We start from the raw sequence: 21,285 nt of genomic DNA, 5'->3' as shown, positions 1-21,285 counted from the left end.
AATTATAATTTTCTTTCTCTTCTAAGTTAATTTGTTCAATGACATATTGATTATTAGACTAATAATAACTGTTTTACACAGTTTTTGTTTGCCTATAGCAAATTTCCGTATTATTGACAATACGAGAATTTTGAAGAGACTGTAAAGTCACTGGCAAAAAGAACAATTTATATACATATTTTTTTTATATATATGTATACATAATGTATACAGTCCCTGACTAAATTATTAGACGCACTATAAGATTCTATGTAAAATATTAATTATCGGGTGATACTATATAGCTTTATTTATTTATTTATTTTTTTCTCAACAGAGCCTGGTTTGCAATTGTTTACGTTCGTGTATCAATTGTTTAAATTAAACGATATATAATATGAATTTCACGATTATATAAATCAGACAATATATTATATAAATATAGAATATTTATTATATCAGGGATTATATTAGTATATTATAATAATGAGATCAAATTATTAGACGCACTGCAGTGATTTAATAATGACGTGATTTGCACGAGTTTATGTGCAATACTTTTATATTTAAACATACATGCAATGGTTTCTTTTTTCATTTTTTTTTTTATATACTTCCTATTTGTATTTATTTTTAACGTATTGCATTACAATGTTAGCCAACTGATGCTTGAACCTAAACAATTGTAAACCGGTTTCAGTCATCTATACATAATAATAAACGCGGCTGTGTGTGTGTCTGTCTGTCTGTAATCACAATATATCGCCCCAGAAGCCTCGCCCGGGCACGAAACTCGGCCCATAATTGTGTTTTGACATAATGAAGAAGTATTTTTTTTCTTTTTCAAAAATTTTGATTAGTTATTTAGTTATCAGTCATTTTGTAAGTCTATGCTTTTCGTCTGCTTTTTCGTCTTCAAAGAGCCATATTCAAAAAACTATTAAAAAATGCATATACTTTTCCCCACTCTTATAAATGTATGCTAATGCGAACCTCACAATTGAAATATTAATTTTCGACAACTTAAACCAATAATATACGAAGGAATTAATAATTTAATTGTAAAGTTCGCATTAGTTTACATTTAAAGTGGAGAAAAGTTTAACTTCTGTATTAAAAATGTGGCAACATATTCGATACGTAAATAGAACGCTTCGCTTTGATATATTTGTCGCTGTTCATAATTGTTATAATAAGTTTTTCTTCTTCTTTCCACGCTCTATTTTTTTTTCTTAAGCGAAGACGATAATTTTTATAGCGATATTGTAGTACTTTGTACAACTAAAAATTCTTTTCACAACACTTTAAAAATATTTACTTTATTTTCTTTATATATACAGAGAACAGTCGGCAAAGAATTCGATTAGGTTGAAAAACATTTCGCTATAAAGGAACAAATTCCAAAAGAAAAAATAAACAACTTAAAGAATAAAAATGCTGATGCCAGCCAATTTTTTGAAAGTTAACTTAGAAAAAACAAACCAAACGATGTTAAATAACAAACCAAACGATGTTAACAAAATGACGTAGAAAGCGCAACTAGATCAAAATTATACAAGCACAACTAGATCAAATTATAATACCTGAGTGCTTGACGTAACAGATATAGAAATAGAATTTGATACCATAAAAAATTATATAGAAATAGAAATTGATACCATAAAAAATTTATTCGTTTTCGTGTTCTTTTCATGTATTTAGCATTTTAGTTTTTTTTTTCTGAAGCGTTGTAGCTATATAATTTCAAACATCCTCAAGAGCTATAACACATCTGCAGCAGAACTGGATATGAAGACAAAATTGCTGGACAGGAACACTTTAATTGTCCACTAATCTTCAGATTTCCGGCTATGTTTTAAAAAACTTTATTTGTGAAAACCTTTAGCTTGGCGGACAGCTGGGCGCCTTTGGCGGCTTGTAAAATAAATAACGCTGAACAGTATCCCCTGATAATTAGGATTTTACAGAAAATCTTATAGTGCGTATAATAATTTGACCAGAGACCGTATATGTAATGTATATATATATATATATATATATATATATATATATATATATATATATATATATATATATATACTATACTGTTCGAATTAATTGGGACAAATGGAAAAAAAGTGATTTATTGAAACTTTAGCTTTTAATCATTACATACCTTAAGTTGCATTGATACACGTCTGTATTAATATGAAGTATGTCCTCCTTTAGCAGATATGACTTCAAGAACACGTTTTGGCATTGATTCCACTAGTGTACCGTACATGTTCTTGACTTCATCGTCGTGGAATCATACTTGAATAACACTTTTTATCATTTGTTCTGCTGCCGTGCAATTCATCTTGGCTAAGCGATTTTTTAGAATATGCCACATATTCAGAATGGGATTTAGGTCTGGTGAATTACCAGGCCAATCAAGCACTTTTATTTTGCTTTCTCGCATAAAATTCTGGACCAGTTTGGAATTGTGACAAGGGGCCAAATCATGTTGAAATGTTCCGTCGAATGTTTCCATGAATGGAACAATCCTACTATGTAATATATCGATGTATTTGGCTGAATTCATCATGCCTTTTAGAGGCACTAAGCTTCCAGTGCTATTTGTTGTGAAGAAACCCCAAAACATTTCTTTAGAAAGGTGTTTTACAGTCTGTTAGATATGATCTGGTCTAAGACTTTCACCTTCACTTCGTCTAACTGCACTTGATTTTTGTCCCTGCACAAATAAATGTGTTTCATCACTGAAAACCACTTTCTTCCAGGCATTTTCAGTCCATTTTTGGTATTTTCTGGCCCATGCTAAGCGTTTTTTCATCATTTTCTGAGTTAGAAATTGTTTTTTCCTTGGTCTTCTTGCCTTATGTCCAACTTTCTCGAAGCCTTTTTCGTACAGTTGAAGTATTCACATCAACACCACAATCCAATAAATCCCTTCGGAGGTCTGTGCTCGTCTTTCTTGGATTAATTTTACTATTTCTTATTAGACTTTTATCAGTTCTTGGAGTAGTTTTCCGTTTGCGTCCACATTTTCCTTTTCTTTTTGGAGAGGATGAGCCGGAATCTTAAAATGTTCTAAGAATTCTGGAAACACTGGATTTCCCTACACCAACTGCTGTAGCTATGTCTCTTACAGTCATAGAAGTGTGCTCATTAAGAGCTGTAATTTTAAAGCGCATCCTCTGACTAATATCAATCTTTTATAAGCACATAACTTGTGTTAGACTAAACTCAAAATTATAACCACCAGTTTCCACACTGAAATGCTCACAACTGAACTACAAATACACTAAAACCAGTCAGACGAGTAAATTATATTGAAGGTCTATCCGTCACCGCAGCTCAAGGCAGATATAACTGGTTTGAAGTGGTTCGGGACATCACTGGCAATCTCATACCAACTCGAATGAGAAAATCTTGCTTGTCCCAATTAATTCGAACACTATAGTATATATATATATATATATATATATATATATATATATATATATATATATATATATATATATATATATATATATATATATATATATATATATATATATATATATATATATATATATATATATATATATATATATATATATATATATATATATATATGTATGTATGTATGTATGTAATAACTGTAAGCAATACACCGCAATCTGCAAAGAATGTTCGTAGGTACTCTTTCTACAACTAATCACTTTCATTGTATATTCTAAACACTACTTAAACTAAAAAGGAAGAAAAATTACTTGCACCGGCTGACCATAACCAGACACCATCGTTGCCGGACCATTTGTGGAGTACTGCGCGGGTGGCACCGTCCACTGAACGTGATTGGCCGGAACGGACGATGTTGCCGTGCCAACAAAGTGATCGGCAAAGTTGGGCACACCCATCGTCATGTTCATAGAAAGGTTGACGCTCATCGATGTGGGGAACACGGCACTCTGCGTCGCTGTTGGAGAAGTGCTGAAGTCCCCAGCATAGAACACTCCTCCACCCCCGGCATTCCCAGTGCTGGACACCTGAATTTGAGGATAGGAGTTGTAAGCGACGGTGGAAGCTGGTACTGTCTGACCACCGAGAGACAAACCTTGGGTGCCGTTTGGAGAACACAGACTAGATTCTAAGGAGATATCTAAAGGGAAAAAAACGAAATCAAGAAAATGTCATCTCTAATAAAACTCATTTTGAATTATATCAAATTAGTAGAATTTTTATAATACTTAATTAGATAGCAAAATGAAAAGGAATGTACTGTAGGCCAAAAAAAGGATATCACCCTATATGATTTTCGATATAATTAGATCTTCACCTAATAAGATACTATTCAGTATTTTGAAAGACAGGTCAAGCTATGAGGAGTTGTTTCGATCTGTAAATAATTATTTCAAAAATTTGGTCAAAAAGTTTTGTGATGCCACAATAGGCATTACATATATTTCCTAGCCTTTAAAATTTATTTATTTATTAAGCTTATATTTTTTTTAAGTCATTCTTAATCGAATTTTAATTAAATTAAATCAATTATTTAATTTTTATTACAATTTATGAAAAACGAATATAAAATATTTTATTCTTTTCCTGTCGATCAATGTAACTGTTAACTTTTTTTTCAATACTAATGTAGACTCATTAATTCACTAAATCTAAAACAAAAATCTATTTATAACTCTTTATTCTTAATTTCTTTCCACTATTATGTTTCACTTACATGGTTATACTAATTCTCACAGTCTTGTTGGCGATTCGCGATTGCCAAAGTATTTTCAAATCTAATATTTATTATGGGAACTGGCTTTACTTTTTGGCTATGTTATCTTTCGATAATTTGCCAACCTCATATCTCTTCCCATGCTCCTAACTGTCCGTTGGGTACACTTCATTTACTTTCAGTTTCCAATTTTTGGCGACTGGGGGTGCACTTTTGGGCCAAACAGTCCTAACCCTTGAATATAAAAGTCTTAACAATAATTCTCGATGTAGGAGAATGTTTATCTTGATCCCTTTAAGGGATTCTTTATTTTCGTTATTAATTGTTATGTTTTTGAATTTGGCCATATTCTTCTTAATATTTACTTAATAAATCATTTTTTTTCCAAAATGATTTTATTCATTTCTAATTTAGATAATTATCATTATATTACGTCCAAATTAAGATGTATATGTAACTGCCAAAACTCATATATATATATATATATATATATATATATATATATATATATATATATATATATATATATATATATATATATATATATATATATATATATATATATATATATATATATATATATATATATATATATATATATATATATATATATATATATATATATATACGAGGCTTGTCTGAAAAGTATCCGACCTTTGGCCAGAAAAAATATTTCGAATACCTGACGGAGTTGAGACCTTTATCCCCTTCAAAGTAGGCCCCTTGTGCTTGTACACACTTAGCCCACCGGTCGTTCCACTGCTGGAAACACCTCTGGAAGTCTTCGTTTGGAATGGTGTTCAGCTCCGTTATCGCGTTCCACATTATCTCTTCTCTACTCTCAAAACGGGATCCTTTCAACGGCGTCTTCAATTTTGGAAACAACCAGAAGTCGCAAGGAGCCAGGTATGGAGAGTAGGGAGGTTGGCGAACGGTTGTAATTCCATGTTTGGTTAAGAAAGTGTGGATCAATTGGAATGAATGTGCAGCGCTGTCGTGATGCAAGTGCCAGTTGTTCGCCGTCCACATGTCTGGTCTTATGCGCCGAACTGCGTCACGGACTGCTTTTTTGTTTCTAGGTCGTACCGGTACACCCATGACCAGTGCCGTAACTTCACCTCTCGGGGCCCTGGGGCAAAAATTTTTGGCGGAGGCCCTTTCAAAAACTTTCAGTACTCCATCTCTAATCGTCATTTTCGCTATTTATGTATTATGTTAGCGAATATGTTTATGAAAACAAGTTATTTGTTCGCATATAAATTGGATAACAAAACATTGTAAGTTTTCCACATGGCAAAATACAAAATTTCAGCGAAATCGATTAATCCTGAGAAATTAAATTTTAAAAAAGTCGTACTTATAAAACTCAATTTCTCAAGAACTAATCAACCAATTTCGCTCAAATTTTGTATTTTCCATGTGGAATTAGATACTTTAAAATGATAAAAAAAAAAAGCCTTACGATTCAAAAGTTTTCAGACTATTATTGTCCCGTAGTGGACTGATCGTTAAGACTCGGCTCCCAGCAGATCACCGAAGTCAAGCATCACTGGCTGCTGTCAGTGTGCGGGTGTGTGACCACTTGGATCAGTCTGCGTAGGGACCGAGGGTGTGCGGTATTGGTCCTCGTTAAACTGTTCTACCATAAAGTGCTCGACTTCGCGTGCAGGTCGCCGGGCTACCGAATCGGGGGTGCCATCCTCTCTGCAGAGGATCAAACCTCAAGGGATGTTTCCCAGACCGTCGCCAATAGCCTATTGTGTAGCACTAGTGCGACGTAAATGATCAACAACATCAGACTATTATTAAATAAGAAATAATAAATATTTACTAAAAGCTATTTTTTGCATGGAATTATCTTTAGATAAAAGAATCTATAATAGTGTGCAAAAATTTTTCGATTCCCTTAACATTTGGGGGTCCAAACTTTGGATAGCCCACCCGACCCAACTATTGGGACCATATTTCCCAGATTACAGCTACCTCCTATATTACGGGGGTTAGAAAATCGAATCTGTTGAACAAAAGTTATATTTATTCAGGGAAAGTATGTTTTTGTGTCTGATTGCGTAACTTAAAATAAAATATCGTGCACTAATTAATTTGCATATTTGAAGTCACACCCTCGAATTATTAAGATGGAGGCCTAGAACGTGAAGATCCGATCATTAAATCAAAAGTTATTCAGGGTGGTACGTTTTTTGTTCACTGCACATAAATGTTACCAATTTACGGCATCTCACCGAGGAAATATGACTAGAGGGGGGAAGCTATTCATGTTGTCTCCTCTTGTCTCGCATGTCCACAGTAGCTTCCTTTTCCTCTAAATATAATGTTAATCATAAAATACCAATTTTATAAACCTGTTGAATCCGGTTACTATACCGTTAGAAAGGTCTTTTCAAGACAAAACCATTATAATAATAAAAATTATTTTTTAGTTTCAAATCTAAAAGTTTTTGATCGCGTTATGGAAATCGAAGGAATTATAGACTTTTTTTTCTATCGGCATATATATCCACATTTTAAAAAGTCCTAATTGAAAAAATATACAGAAATTCTTTCTCTATATACATCGATTAACAAAAAACAAAGTTGCTTTACTCCAATATGGACAGGTCCCTAGAAAATATAGCTATATTTTGAAAAGAATTCGTTCTTGAATATTTGGCCTATGTATTCATGACGCCTTGTAATCATATCGATGGTTCAAAACTAAAACGACACTTCTGCACTCACTTCTCATTCAAATAACATGAGAAGATAGTGCAGAAGTGTCGTTTTAGTTTTGAACCAACGATATGTGGCAAAATTGTGACGAAGGGCAATATATATATATTTTTTTAATGAAAGAAAAATGAGAAAAAGTCAAAGCATATTTGCTAATTAAAAAAAAAATTCTTTTTAATGGTTTCTCATGGCAATGAATTTCAATTGCTACGGATTTCTAAGCTGATGTTCATAGCTTTTTTATTAAATTAAATGCGTTTTTTTTATTAAATTAAATATGATTTTTCTTAGATAAAATAAAGATTGCATTTCATTTTTTAATGAAAACAAAGTTGTTGAAAACCCTAAAAATTCGAAGTTCTAATTTAAAAAATTTAAAGGTCTTAATAATTTAAAAAATTTAAAATAAGAACAAAATTCATGCACACAAAAAACAGTAAAATTATCAATTAAAGTACTATGCAAATTAAATTTTATATACGAACATAAAGAAAAGCAATTTTTATGTTACCATTCTTATAAAAGAATTCTAACAGTATATAAATATAAAATTTAAATGTATTAAATGAGTTAATGCAAACATTTCCTTACCTCCTTATAAATGAATTTACATTTGGTTTTCTTGTTTTCCAAAGAAAAATTTTATTAAGAATGGGAATTATTGATATCACGATTTATGTTTGAAAAAATGAAGTTGCAAATAATTTTAAAAACTCTTAATTAAAGTTAAATTTCAAAAATTGAACAAAACAAAAGGTAACAGAATTTATATCTGAATTAAAAATGGTTAATTTGAATGACGCAATTAAATGAGTTAAAAACTGGAATTTAACTGCAACGTTTACGTTTGTCTCAGAAAAAATCTCTTGACAAAATGACCTAAGTAAATGTTAACAAGAGTCATCCCCTTGGATCCCTTAAAAGCTTACATCCGTTTTCCTAGAATATCTAGATAATTGCTAGTTTCAGACAACTTAAGGGACATATAGATGGTACTGTAAATATATGACATTTTATAAAAGCACAAAAGAGCCCAGGGTCATAAAAATGATTTAGGCAATTTAAAGAAGGAAAAGGTCATTTTCCCATGGTGTAAAAGGAGATGGCTATTTTTTGAGGAGTCAGATAACTGTGGGTCAACTCTGTGGGGGATATGAAGGTTCTAACACCTTCATACCACCCACAGTCAAAAGATGCTTTCAAATATATCTATTAGTCTCAGTGTAGAATGCATTTTTCAGGATGCAAAACAGTGGTGCTTATTTTAGTTTTCTAAACACTTGTTATGTTTTTTTATGATGTGCTCTTCTTCTCTTTTCGTGTTTTTGTTTTAAATTTTTTTAATAAATTAAAAGTTGTAATCTGTAGTAAAAAATTGAAACAAAACCGAAGCATTTTTCTTGGGGGGGGGGGGGGGGGGATTTCTATTTCAATTTGAAAAATAGCTATTAAATTGGGACAAAGTGGTTTCTTTTTCTGAAATTCTCAATTCTGCTTTACTTTATTGTAGCGAATTTCAAATTTTCAGAAGGGGAGGCTAAAGTGTTCGATTTGGAAAATAGCTTTAAAGTCGAAAATAAGAGTTAAATATAAATTTTACTCGACTTTATTCTTGCGAATGTGTGATATTCAGAAGGGGTGAAGTATATTCTTCACCCCCTCACTTTAAGAAGAAAATAAAATTTTCTTTTTTAAAAATAGCTTCAAAGTTTTTTTTTTTTTTTTTTTTTTTAAATTTTACTGGACTTTATTATTTCAAATGTCTAAATTTCTAAAGATACTAAAAACATTTTAGCCCCCCTTACTTTATATCAGAAGAAATTAAAGTTTTCTATCCCCTTACTATAATTTAAGAGAAAAATGAAGTTTTCTATTTGGAAAATATCGTCGAAATTATGAAACAAAACAATTTTTTTCCACTAAAATTTTCAACTTTACTTGATTTTATTCTATTAATGTCTAAATTTCAGAAGATGAGAAGCAAATTTTTCACCCCCTCACTTTTATTTCAGAAGAAAATAAAGCTTTCTATTTGGAAAATAGATTCAAAGGTGAAATTTTTTTTTTAGTTACCAATTTTTATTATTTTTGAGCACTTTGAAATTTCAGAAGGGGCGAAACACTATGTTCGCCCCCTCATTACTATTTCGGAAGTAAATAGAGTAAAAATTGGAAATAAAATACTTTTTCTACTTTTACTTTACTTTTCCAAAAGTAAAAAAACATATTAATCGCCCATAACAGAATAACTTGATGTATATCTTCAAAGCTGAAAAAGAATAGCTTTTTTTTTTCCTCTAAAATTACCTACTTTACTAGACTTCGTCTTGGCGAATAACTAAATATTAAAAGAGGCAAGGCACATAAATGTTAGAGGAATATAAAGTTTTCTATTTCAAAAATAGCTTCAAAATTGAAATTTTTTTTTCTTTTTAAATTACTGATTTTACTTGACTTTATTTTTGTGAGTGTCTAAATTTCAGGAGGAGCGAAACGCATCGTTTGCCCCGTCATCTAAATTTTAAAGGGGCCCTCTGCCTCCCCCTGGTTGGCACGCCACTGGGTCTGACGCAATCAACTACATGCAGCTGTGACCTTTCCCCTTCTCTGCAAAGCCTGTTTGTTCTTTTAAGAAAGGGAAATATTTTGTGAAAAGGTGTTTTACCATTTTTTACCCTTCCCTTTATGTTATAGTGGGTACGCAATTACAAAAAAGACAATTTTCATCAACTCTATCTTAACACAATTTCTTTCCTACATATATATAATTAGAGTGCTTTATTTTGAAAAAAAAAAGTATCTTCATATGGGGCCCCCTTGACCGTCGGGGCCCCGGGGCGGTGCCCCGGTGCCCCGGCGTAGTTACGGCCCTGCCCATGACTCATCTCCAGTTATCACGGTGTTCAGAAACCCAGGATCAGTGTTGGCGGTGTCCAAAAGATCCTGTGCAACGTCAAAACGGAGGTCTTTTTGTTCCGACGACAACAACTTTGGTACGAATTTCGCGGCCACTCGGTTCATTTTCAAATCTTCACACAAAGTTGCATGTGCAGAATCTTTACTCACTCCAACTTCTTCTGCAATCAGCCGCACTGTCAAAAGACGATCTGCCAATACCAGATTTCGCAACCTCTCAACATTAGCTGCACTCCGAGCAGTTTGGGACCTGCCACAACGCTGCTCACTCTCTGCTGATGTGCGGTCATCCTTGAATCTGTTGAACCACTCTTTAATTTGTGTTACACCCATCGCTTCTTCTCCAAACACCTGTTGAATCTTACGAATTGTTTGGCCAAGCTTTTGATGCAGTATCTTTGCTCAATTCGTTCAGTCATCTTGCGAGAAAACTAAATCCGACGAACACTACGAACAGCATCTTACTTGGCGACCACCAGCCAGCGACTTGCACTAGCGAACGCAGTGAAAAAATTCAAACATGTCCATTAAGGTTCCTCCTTTCACCGTGCACTATGTTATGCCTTAGAATCACTACTTTGCGTGGGAAAATTAAGGTCGGATACTTTTTAGACAGGCCTCGTATAAAGAGAGAGAGAGAGTTGAACCTACTTCGAGGAAAACTTTGGTTATAAAGGTTATGAGCCATCGTTCCAATAGGCGAGAACTGCCCACCGGATAAAATCGTTTGACCAGTCGAGGTGGGGCTGCCAATAGTAGTGCCGTTGCTGTGCACCAAGGCATGTTTCATGACGTAAACATCATTCGAATCAGGATTTTTAAAAGATGATTGCTCTCTGAAAAAAAAATTAATTAAGGTTATTATTAATGAAAATTGTAACCTTGTCGCTGAAATTTTAAAAATAAAACAAATTTGTTAAGTTTAAATCATTAATACAGAATGATAACACCAGTCAAATTTACCACCCTTCTAAATGTATCTCTATTAACTAAACTTATCCTAAATTATAAAACATTTTTCACCTGACATTCAGTCTACCTAGTCTGTTGACCTCTGAAATTCGTCAAATTTGTTTAAGACTATTTTTGAATGCTATTCTAACCCCTTAATAAGTTGACCGGAGAAAAAAACTGTTTACAAAATTTCCTAACTTATAAATGTATTCAAATTTTACTAAATTTGTAAAATGGCCTTAACAGCTTACCTAAACCTCCTTATAAGTTTTACCATGTGGCAAAACTATCAAAGACTTTAGCAAAAAATAGGTTTTAAGTACGTACGTCAAAATAAATTTTAAAATAACGATGGGATATAAAAGAAAGTGTTTAATTGCATATACAGGGTGTTACGTAAAGAACACCTTAATGTGAATTTCTGATCTTTATCAAAATGAAAACAAAGAGAATCGGGAGTCGCAATCGATATAAATTATTTCGCAATTAGAGTCGCAAGCTAATATTTGAACTAGGAAAAAACAACCACGCTATGGCAATCCCGCAAATCACTGCACAGGACAGCAGACTTAATAATCATCAAGACTGGTTGGATTGCTAGAGAGGAAACAAATAGAAATTAACAGACAATCAATTTAAACACCCTAAGCTTCAACCTTTGAATTAAACCAGTGTTTTGATGTTAATTATATTCACTTCTTCTGTCATTTATCAGATTTCGTTATCGTTATTTGAAAAGGATTCCTAAGTTCCATATTAAGGGCAGTCTTTCGAAACATCTTGTGTGTTCTTGTTTACTGAAACTAAAGAAATTATTTATAATGAATACCTGACATACTAGATCACAAACAAAATATCTAAAAAAAAATTTTTTATCGAATTCAAAATGAAATTTTTTGATAAATCGCAATTTATTCTGTTAATTAATTTCAACAGCAATAACACAATTAATTTCATTTCTTAAGATTTAAGACAAGATCTCTTAAGTATTTGGTAAGTAAAATTTTGAAGAAAAAAAATGCAATTACATCATTCATTTTTATTTTTACCATTTGAGAAACAAAGGAATAATTTATGAGATTTGATAGTGGGGAGAAATATTTAGGGGCATTTTAGGTGAGAAGGGGGTGGGAAACCACAAACGAAAACGAATCACTAGAGAAGAGGTCAAAAACAACAAAATTTGTTTGATTGCAGGCAGTACCGGCGGAAGACGTTTTCGCACGTCGGTGGATATTTTATTTTATAACCGTCGTTGAATTGCCGACCCGATTTTTCGGGTTTACGACTACTAATGTTTAATTCCGATATGTCGCAATATGCCGCGATTTTGTTAATTATTATTTTTAAAAAAAAAAATTTTGTCGCCGACTGTCATAACACTATCTCTAGGTTTATAAACATATCTTTAAATTTATTAACTCATTCCCTCTCACATGATTGAATTCACTGCTGTTAATATACTCATTCACTGATCTTAAAGCAATATTAATCTTAAACGTGAAACCTATAGCAATTTCCATCTCCCCCCTTGTTTGCAATGGACTGATCGTTAAGACACGGTTCCCGGTAGATCACCTAAGTCAAGTATCACTGGCTGCGGTCAGTGTGCTAGGGGTGAGTGACCACTTGGATCTGTCTGCGTAGGGACCGAGGGTGTGTGGTATTGGTCCTTATTAAACTGTTCTACCGTGAAGTGCTCGACTGGGACTGCAGGTCGTCGGGCTACCGGGTGCCATCTCCTCTGCAGAGGATAAAAATTGTGATGGCTTGTCTTCGGATCATCCTCAGGGGTGTCCGTCGCCAATATCCCATTGTGCAGCTCTAGTGTGACGTAAATGAACTACAACTATAACAACGTCTACAACCCTTGTTTGTTGAATGATTTAGAAAAGGCAGTTACCCAAATGTCAAAAAAGTTGCTTTTTCTGCCGCACACTCTCTTTTCCATCTGGATTAAAACTTTTATGGAATGTACAAAATTTAAAAAAAAAAGACATATAAATATATTTTTGAAACAAACAATTTTTTTAAAAAGGAAAAAAATTAATAATTTTGAGGTCTCGTTCGGTCCATCGGCAGCCTTGCCTGCCCCTTCTGCCGGCCCTAATAGCAGAATGGAAGAAGGAAGAGTTAAAAAGCGATGCCTCAATCAATCAAACTGGTTTTAATGGCTATTAAGGGTTCATCATATGTATACTTTGAGCCATGATGGCTTAGGGGATAGAGAGTTCTCCTTCCAATGAGGAGAGCCAGGTTCGATTCCCGGTGATGGCTGGTCGATACGAATTCCTCATCCGGCTTGCACCAACCACAGTGCTGATGTAAAATATTCTCAGATGTAGACGGATCATGGGTTAGAGTCCCTTTGCAGTCAGGCCAACCGTGGGAGGTTTTCGCGGTTTTCCTCACCATGTAACGTAAATGCGGATTAGTTCCCTCAAAAAAGTTCTCCAGTCAATTTTCTCCTAATACTTGAAAAAAAGAAACTCAAATTTCTCCTAATACTTAATCCTAATACTTGAGGGGTCCCCTTGTCTTCTGGATTGGGTTCAAAATTACAAGGCTACAGAGTTGAACAATAGTAAACGTAACCCAAAAAAATTGGGTCGACTGTTTAACAGCAGTTATAAAATAAAATAAAAATATGTATGCTTTGTTTTTGTAAGAGAAATGTGCACTGCCCTACAATAATGGAAGAGACACTTTCAGTTTTTGATTTCTTTTTATTTTTAATTTCCCGGGAAATATTCAAAGGATTATTTTGTAACTATAGAGGTGTTAGTTCATGCAATCTTTCGTACCTAGTAATGAGATTTAAAGCTTTCAGAGAGATTAGAAAAATCTGCAATAAATTACGACAGAAAACAAGTCTTTTTAAACACCCTATGGCTGAAAATCAAGCAAAGAACTTGTAACTTGTATCGATTACTTTAGTTGTAATTTTGAATAACTTACGTGCATAAATGTTTATGAAAATACTGACATTTTTATAAAATAATTAATTTTCTCGTCATACGTTATAACTTCGAAAATATTCAATAGAACTAGACAAAATTTTTGAAAAAATCTAAAATAATTACTAAATTGTTGATTTACAATTTTAAAATATTCGTTAAAAACTGCGCAAGTTATGAGTATTTAAGCTAGTTCTTTTATACCCGGCCAAATTATTAGACGCGCTAAAGATTCTATGTAAAATCTTAATTATCAGGTGATACTTAACAGCTTTATTGTTTTTACGAGACTGAAACCGGTTTGCACTTGTTTACATTCGTGCATCAGTGGGTTAACATTGTAATGCAATACGTTAAAAATAAATACAAGTAGGAAGTATATAAAAAATCTCCTGAATAAAAACCCATTACATGTATGTTTAAACATAAAAGTATTGCATGTAACCTCTTGCGAAATATGTAAATATTAAAACACTACAGTGCGTCTAATTATAATAATATACTAATGATCTAATTATTATAATATACTAATATAACGCTTGATATAATAAATATTTTTTATTTATATAATATTTCGTCTAATTTATCTAATCGTCGAATTTATATTATATATCGTCTAATTTACATGAAACATGAAAATAAACGAATGCAAACCGGTTTCTTTCGCGTCAATACAATAAAGCTGTATAGTATCACCTGTTAATTAAGATTTTACTTAGAATCTTATAGTGCGTCTAATAATTTGAAAAAGGGACTGTATGTACCCAAATTACCCCTATGATACCCTTTAATTTCAAACTGGGACTGTATAACGGAAAAACGTAATATAATAATTAAATTATTTTTTATGAAAATGCCCATATCTCCACAAGTATTTACTCTTGGTTTACGAAACTTTGTGCAGTTATTCAAAATAACAACTAAATGTCATCGAAACAAGTGACAAGCTTATTGCTTGATTTTCTGGTATAGGGTGTCCAAAAGTACTTGTTTTTTTTTTTTTTTTCGTTATTTATTGTCGGTCTCCCAAGCCTCTGAAAGCTTTAGACTTTATTGGTGAGTATGAAAAATCGCATGAATTAAATATTTCGAAAGCTAAAAAATAATCCTTTAAGTATTTCTTGAGAAATTAAAAAAATAAAATGTCAAAAACTGAAAGTGTCTCTTCCATTATTGTAGGGTTGCGTATATGTTACCAGCAAAGTTTTTAAATCCGGCATTCTATAGAATGCCTAGTCATTGTATATAATGCCTAAAACTAGTCGGTAATGTATGGAACGATTTATATTTCACACATTTCCTAGGCATTCTATAGAATGACAAATGAGAAACCGGCAAAGCATAAAATCCTCTGTAGCCATACTAGGAAAGGTGATGAAATGGATTTTTTGTACAATATTTGTTTCTAAACTGAAAATAATTGTGACTTAAATATGTATTTTTTATGTGATATTTTTTTTTCCTTTAATAAGAAAGGCATAAATCATAATAAATTGTAGTAAAATACTTTCATTTTTCTTTACGCATTTTAAATCAATTTTTTTAATAGCGATCTCATTATTTTTTCAGAATAACATTTCTATTTTTGGAAAATGCTCATCATTTACATAACCTATTTAATACTTTGCCTAAATAGCATTTGTCATTTTATAGAATGCCTAATATTATATACAATCCCTAGGGAAAGTATGTAATACTTCTCATATCTCATACCTTGCCTGAAAACATTCGGCATTATATACAATGCCTAAGGCATTCTATAGAATGCCGGTGTTTTATACTTTGCCAATAACATATATAATAAGGATTATCACTATTAAATATGTGACAGAATAAATAATTTGAGTGTACAATATGGAATTTGCAATCACAGTTTTGAAAAATCACCTTTCTTATATCATCAATTCTGATAGATTATATTTGTTTTGCATTTAAAATTTTAATGCAGGAAACAAGTGAAACAAACTTATGTTTTTTCATGACTCCCCGAAAACTTCTTTAAAAACGAAAATAAAAACATTTACATCATCAAAGAAATGCATTGCTTCTGTTAATATAATTAAAACAAAATGAATGTTTGAAAGCAATTAGGGACAAATCATTTTGGAAAAAATACCTCCTAGGAGCTCTATGATCGATAATAATAATAATAATATATAATATGCAATATTCATAATATATAATAATATAGTGTAATAATATATAATAGTATAATATAATAATATACCGTCCCTGGTCAAATTATTGGACTCGCTATAATTTTCTATGCAAAATCAGGTGATAATATGCACCTTTATTATTTTTAAGAGGTTGAAACCAGTTTGTACTTGTTTACGTTCGTGTATCAATTGTTTAATATTGTAATGCAATACGTTAAAAATAAATACAATTAGGAAGTATATAACAAATCTCTCGAGTAAAAAATTACTTGTTTACATGTGTGTTTAAATATAAAAGTACAAGGAGGCTCCGCCCCCTGCTCGCTAACGCTCGCCAACCCCCGAGAATTGCTACGCAATCCTATGTGGTTCACGCCGTGAACCATGGCTCGCTGCGCTCGCTCGCCAATGAACACAATGTTCTAGCACAAAGACATAATATATTATCATCAAAGACATAGTATTTTATCATCAAAGACATAGTATTTTATCATCAAAGACATAGTATTGTACTTATGTAGAAGAATTCTACCAATGTTCTTATTGGCTTTTAAAAAAGTATATTAGCTATTTAGATTGTACATGGTGAAAAAATCAAAACATTAGCTAAATAAGAAACATATTAGCAAAATAAATTATCAAATATTGCTTCACTAATATTCTGCATTTTAAAGCGTGAAAATTCAATGCATAAATAAACGCTAAATATAAAAAAAATTCAATGCATTCAATACAAACACTTAAACGTTTTTTAGACGTTTAGGTAGCTCCCAGTAGAAAAATATCAATTCAACAGCGGCCTTTTAAAGCATTCTCACTTCAATTAATTAATTAATTCCTAATTGAGTTTAAATTAAGTATTGTCATGTTTTTAGTGCATGAATCTGAATTGAACAACCTGATAATGCTCACTCTGGTTATTGTTATCTGGTTGCTCACTACGTGCTCTTGCGCGCCGAATCCAATCAATTAAAAATGAAAACTGTTGCCAGAGCGAGAAAAGAAATATCATCGGTTTTATTGATACATACATACATACGTACGTATTAGCGTTTTATATAAAATAGATAGATTGCCTATAAACTCGTGTTAAACATTATTTAAAAACTACAGTGCATTTAATAATTTGCTCTAATTATTATAATATACTAATATAATGCTTGATTTAATAAATATTCCATATTTATGTAATATATCGTCCAATTAATCTAATCGTCGTATTTATAATATATATCGCCTAATTTAACCAATTGATAAACTAGCGTAAACATGTGCAAACCGCGTAAAAACAATTAAGCTGTATAGTATCACCTGATAATTAAGATTGTACATAGAATCTTATAGTGCGTCTAATAATTTGACCAGGGACTGTATAATAATGTGTAATAATATATAATAGCATAATATAATAACATACAATAATATATAATATATAATAATATAATATAATAATAATAATATAGTATAATAATATATAATAATGTGATCTAAATATGAATAAAGGGAATGATGATTATAATGATTGGTCTTGTTTTAACTTAAAGCAACATTAGGAAACTTATAATTATAATCATCACTTTGTCAAAAAATTGTTATAAAATAATATCCTGTTAATGGTGTTTATTTCAAATTATCATTCTTTGGGTCTCATTGTTTTCAAATAAAGTAGACATGCAGAAATAATTCAATTAAAAGTAGTAAAGAAATCAATACTAGCTTTACAAAAAAAAAGAAGAAGAAAAGAAGACGCTCATGAACCCCGATGATTGCAATAATTGCCGTTTCTTGGCATAAAACAGATTCAATGTACTAAAAAGAACACTTATCCCACCACTTCCCATGTCCAAATATTTCCCTTATGATACTCTTAAGATCTATTAGGGAACATAAACCATTTTTTTTTGAGTAATCAATTTTTGAAGTAACATTTAAAGGTATATTGTTATAATAAATTTGATGAGTTCGCAACTATAATTTAATATTTCTATTTGTCAAATGAACGGATGTATAATTTCATTACAATTTTTACCTTCATCACTTAGCGCATGAAGCTTAAAGTTAAGTTCTAAATCATTTAACGAATTTCTTTAACAGTAATTCATATGAGTATATTAATGGAATTTGCAGCCGACAAGCCTATGTAGGGGTTAGGGAACTGCCCTTGCATCAGAAAGGTTCTGGGTGCGAATCCCGGGCAAGGCATGGATGTTCTTTCCTTATCTGTACTATCTGTCCTTACTGAGGGAGCAACGTTGGCCCACCTAATATGGTTCCCCTAAAAGAGAGGCAAACAAAATTGCACTGTAAATGCCTGAATTGACGGAATGTTAACACAGGTGCGCATTGGGGGAAAAAACCTGATTTTCAAAAAAAAAAAATAAATAAATAAATAAAAATAATTGTAAAATGGTTTATGAGATAAAAAGCTGATTCACATAACTTTATCTTAAAATGTGACGTAGAATTATGTTATTCTCATAATAATAATAAAATTAACAATCCTTTTCAACTCTTTCAATTTAGAAAACAAACACGTTATTGATTTTAATAACGTAGTAATAACAGTACCTTTAAATTGGGTATGCAAAATTATTTATCGAAAAAAATTACCTTTATGACTTATATCAATTTTATGGTGATGACAGCCAAACCATTAGGAAAATTAATGTGGTAAAACTAGATCCTACCATGTGATATTCGGCCAGTAAAAATGTACCCACAACAATGAAAAACTGAGACATCGTCATTAGATTCTTATATGTAGGTAGTTAGGAAAAAAAATAAAAATAAAAATAATATTTTTAAAAACCACGTTTTTGTAGTGGAGAATAACAATTAAAAAACAAAGATTTGAAAAACGAAAAACGTGGGGCGCATGAAATACATAACAGTAACAGTATGAGTGCTCATGAGAATATGTGTACGTATATCTGTAATTGTATCTGAATATGGATGTATATGTGGAATATGTTTGTGTATATGCATGTGTATCTGGATGTGCATGTGGTTGTGCATGTGGTTGTGCATGTGTATGGGTAAGAAAATGTGTATATGTACTGTTATGTATTTCATGCCCCCCACGTTTTTCGTTTTTCAAATCTTTGTTTTTTAATTATTATTCTCCACTACAAAAACGTGGTTTTTAAAAATATTATTTTTATTTTTTTTTTGTACTCACTTCCGAAATCTCAATTTTTTAACTCACTGTACACAAAACTTTTCAACTGACATGTGACGCTAATTTGAAATAATCGAATCGACAACAAAAGGCAATCGCGAAAATATTAATTTTTCTTTAATTTTATTTTACTTTGTATGTCTTTTTTCTCTTCTTTTTCATGCATTGTCATCCAATTCTAAACTATGTGCCAAATTTGAAGTCTGTAGCTAGTCGGGAAGTTAGTTTGAAATCGATTTCAAAATTCCACCCGAACAGACATACACGAAAGCAAGTTGATATAAACGTGGTAAAATACTTGTAACGATTATACTTGGAGAGAATTTTAAAGTACACACTCGTTAATGAAATATATGCTGTATGTATAGTATTTTTGTTAATTTAACACATTTAGAAAAATATTTTCATATTAGGCATAAAAAAAATTATGTAAAGAAAATTGATTTTATAAACGTTTCACGGTGTTGAACTTTTTTTTTATAAAAAAAAGAAATTGTTTAAAGTAAAACTTGATTCAGTCACAATAATACTTAAGATGATGATGCCTAAGTCATAAAAGCTGTACTTAACACTTTGTATAGACTAACTATATAAATTCCAGAAAACTAGACCAAAAATTTATGAGAAGGACATTGCCTAAAAACTCTATACATTTATTTTAGAAAAGTCGAATAAATATTACGCATTTTTAAAGTATGTTTAAAAAAATAATAAAGATCTAAAACTGTTTGAGAATCCAGGAAAAGGATTCTTAAAATAATATCTACAAAAAATTAGTTACAAAAAGAAAAATTAAATTTTATTTAATACGAAATTTACTTAGACTTTATACTTTTATGTCTTAACTATCTTTATTTCATTTTGAGCTATAGAAACTTCAACTTTCAGCATCACGAAAAACATTTTTTGAAAAAAAATTCTATTATCAACAGACGATTAATACGTACTATTATGAGTTCATTATTAATTTTCTAGAACCATTCTGTAAAAAATAGGTGATGGCATTAATGGGTTAAACCAATTCAGGTACTTACTTGTAAGGGGATGAGCAGGTACTGAAGGAGAAGAGGCTGGTTAAGGGTTCCATGTCTGCGGCAGAGAATCCGAAAGTGTTGATGTTGAGATCAACAGGTGTGCCGCCTTCATCCAGCTGATCTTGGGCTTCTTCTTCCTCGCATCCGAGAGGGCTGAAGGCAACCCTCCAAGGATCCTGTTGCAGAAAGGCAGGATTGTTGGGCAAGTAGCTGCCCCCTCCATCCATTTCTACTTTCTTTTATATCGGACAAACGTCACCTGAAAACATAAGAATGCAAGGGATGGAGTGAAGCTCAAGAGCATCTTTTGTCGTCAGGAAAGGAGCAAAATATCGTTTGATTGGTCCCGGAATTTGAAAGGTTTCCTCCTTTTTGATGGTGAAGGAATGTGTGTTTCAATTACATTCGTTTTCGGTGCCTTTTACAGAATCATTTAATTGTTTTTTGAAATAGTTTTCAGTTTCTATAAAAAAGTTTTTTTTTTTTAAAAAGTTAAGATCAAGTCCTCCATTTATTATTATTATTATTTTATTTTTTTTATTTTATGAAAACGTCTAATATTTTGCTTTTGATCTACACTGTTGTAAGAAATTAAGAGAATTTTCAGACTTGGTCGATTATCTCTAGAACTACTGGACCGATTTTAATGAAATTTAATACGTACATACATTGATACAAT

General features: G+C 31.7%; 1 protein-coding gene across 1 annotated transcript in view; it reads right to left on the bottom strand.

Moving 5' to 3' along the window:
• The window catches only part of LOC107442318 (uncharacterized), a 32,580-nt gene extending 11,719 nt beyond the window's left edge, over positions 1-20,861 (bottom strand). The window contains exons 1-3 of the mRNA XM_016055853.4: positions 20,607-20,861; positions 10,976-11,160; positions 3,714-4,102 (exon numbers count right to left, since the gene is read on the bottom strand). Coding sequence (XP_015911339.1) covers positions 3,714-4,102; positions 10,976-11,160; positions 20,607-20,833 — 801 coding nt within the window. The 5' untranslated portion in view covers positions 20,834-20,861. The remainder of the gene's footprint in view (positions 1-3,713; positions 4,103-10,975; positions 11,161-20,606) is intronic.
• Positions 20,862-21,285: the final 424 nt, after the last annotated feature.

This window comes from Parasteatoda tepidariorum, chromosome 8 (assembly GCF_982258835.1).
Source record: "Parasteatoda tepidariorum strain Cologne lab strain chromosome 8, Ptep-v5.0, whole genome shotgun sequence".
Taxonomy (NCBI): Eukaryota; Metazoa; Arthropoda; class Arachnida; order Araneae; family Theridiidae; genus Parasteatoda; species Parasteatoda tepidariorum.
Note: the sequence above shows the minus strand (reverse complement) of the source record. Positions and strands in the feature narration are given on the sequence as shown.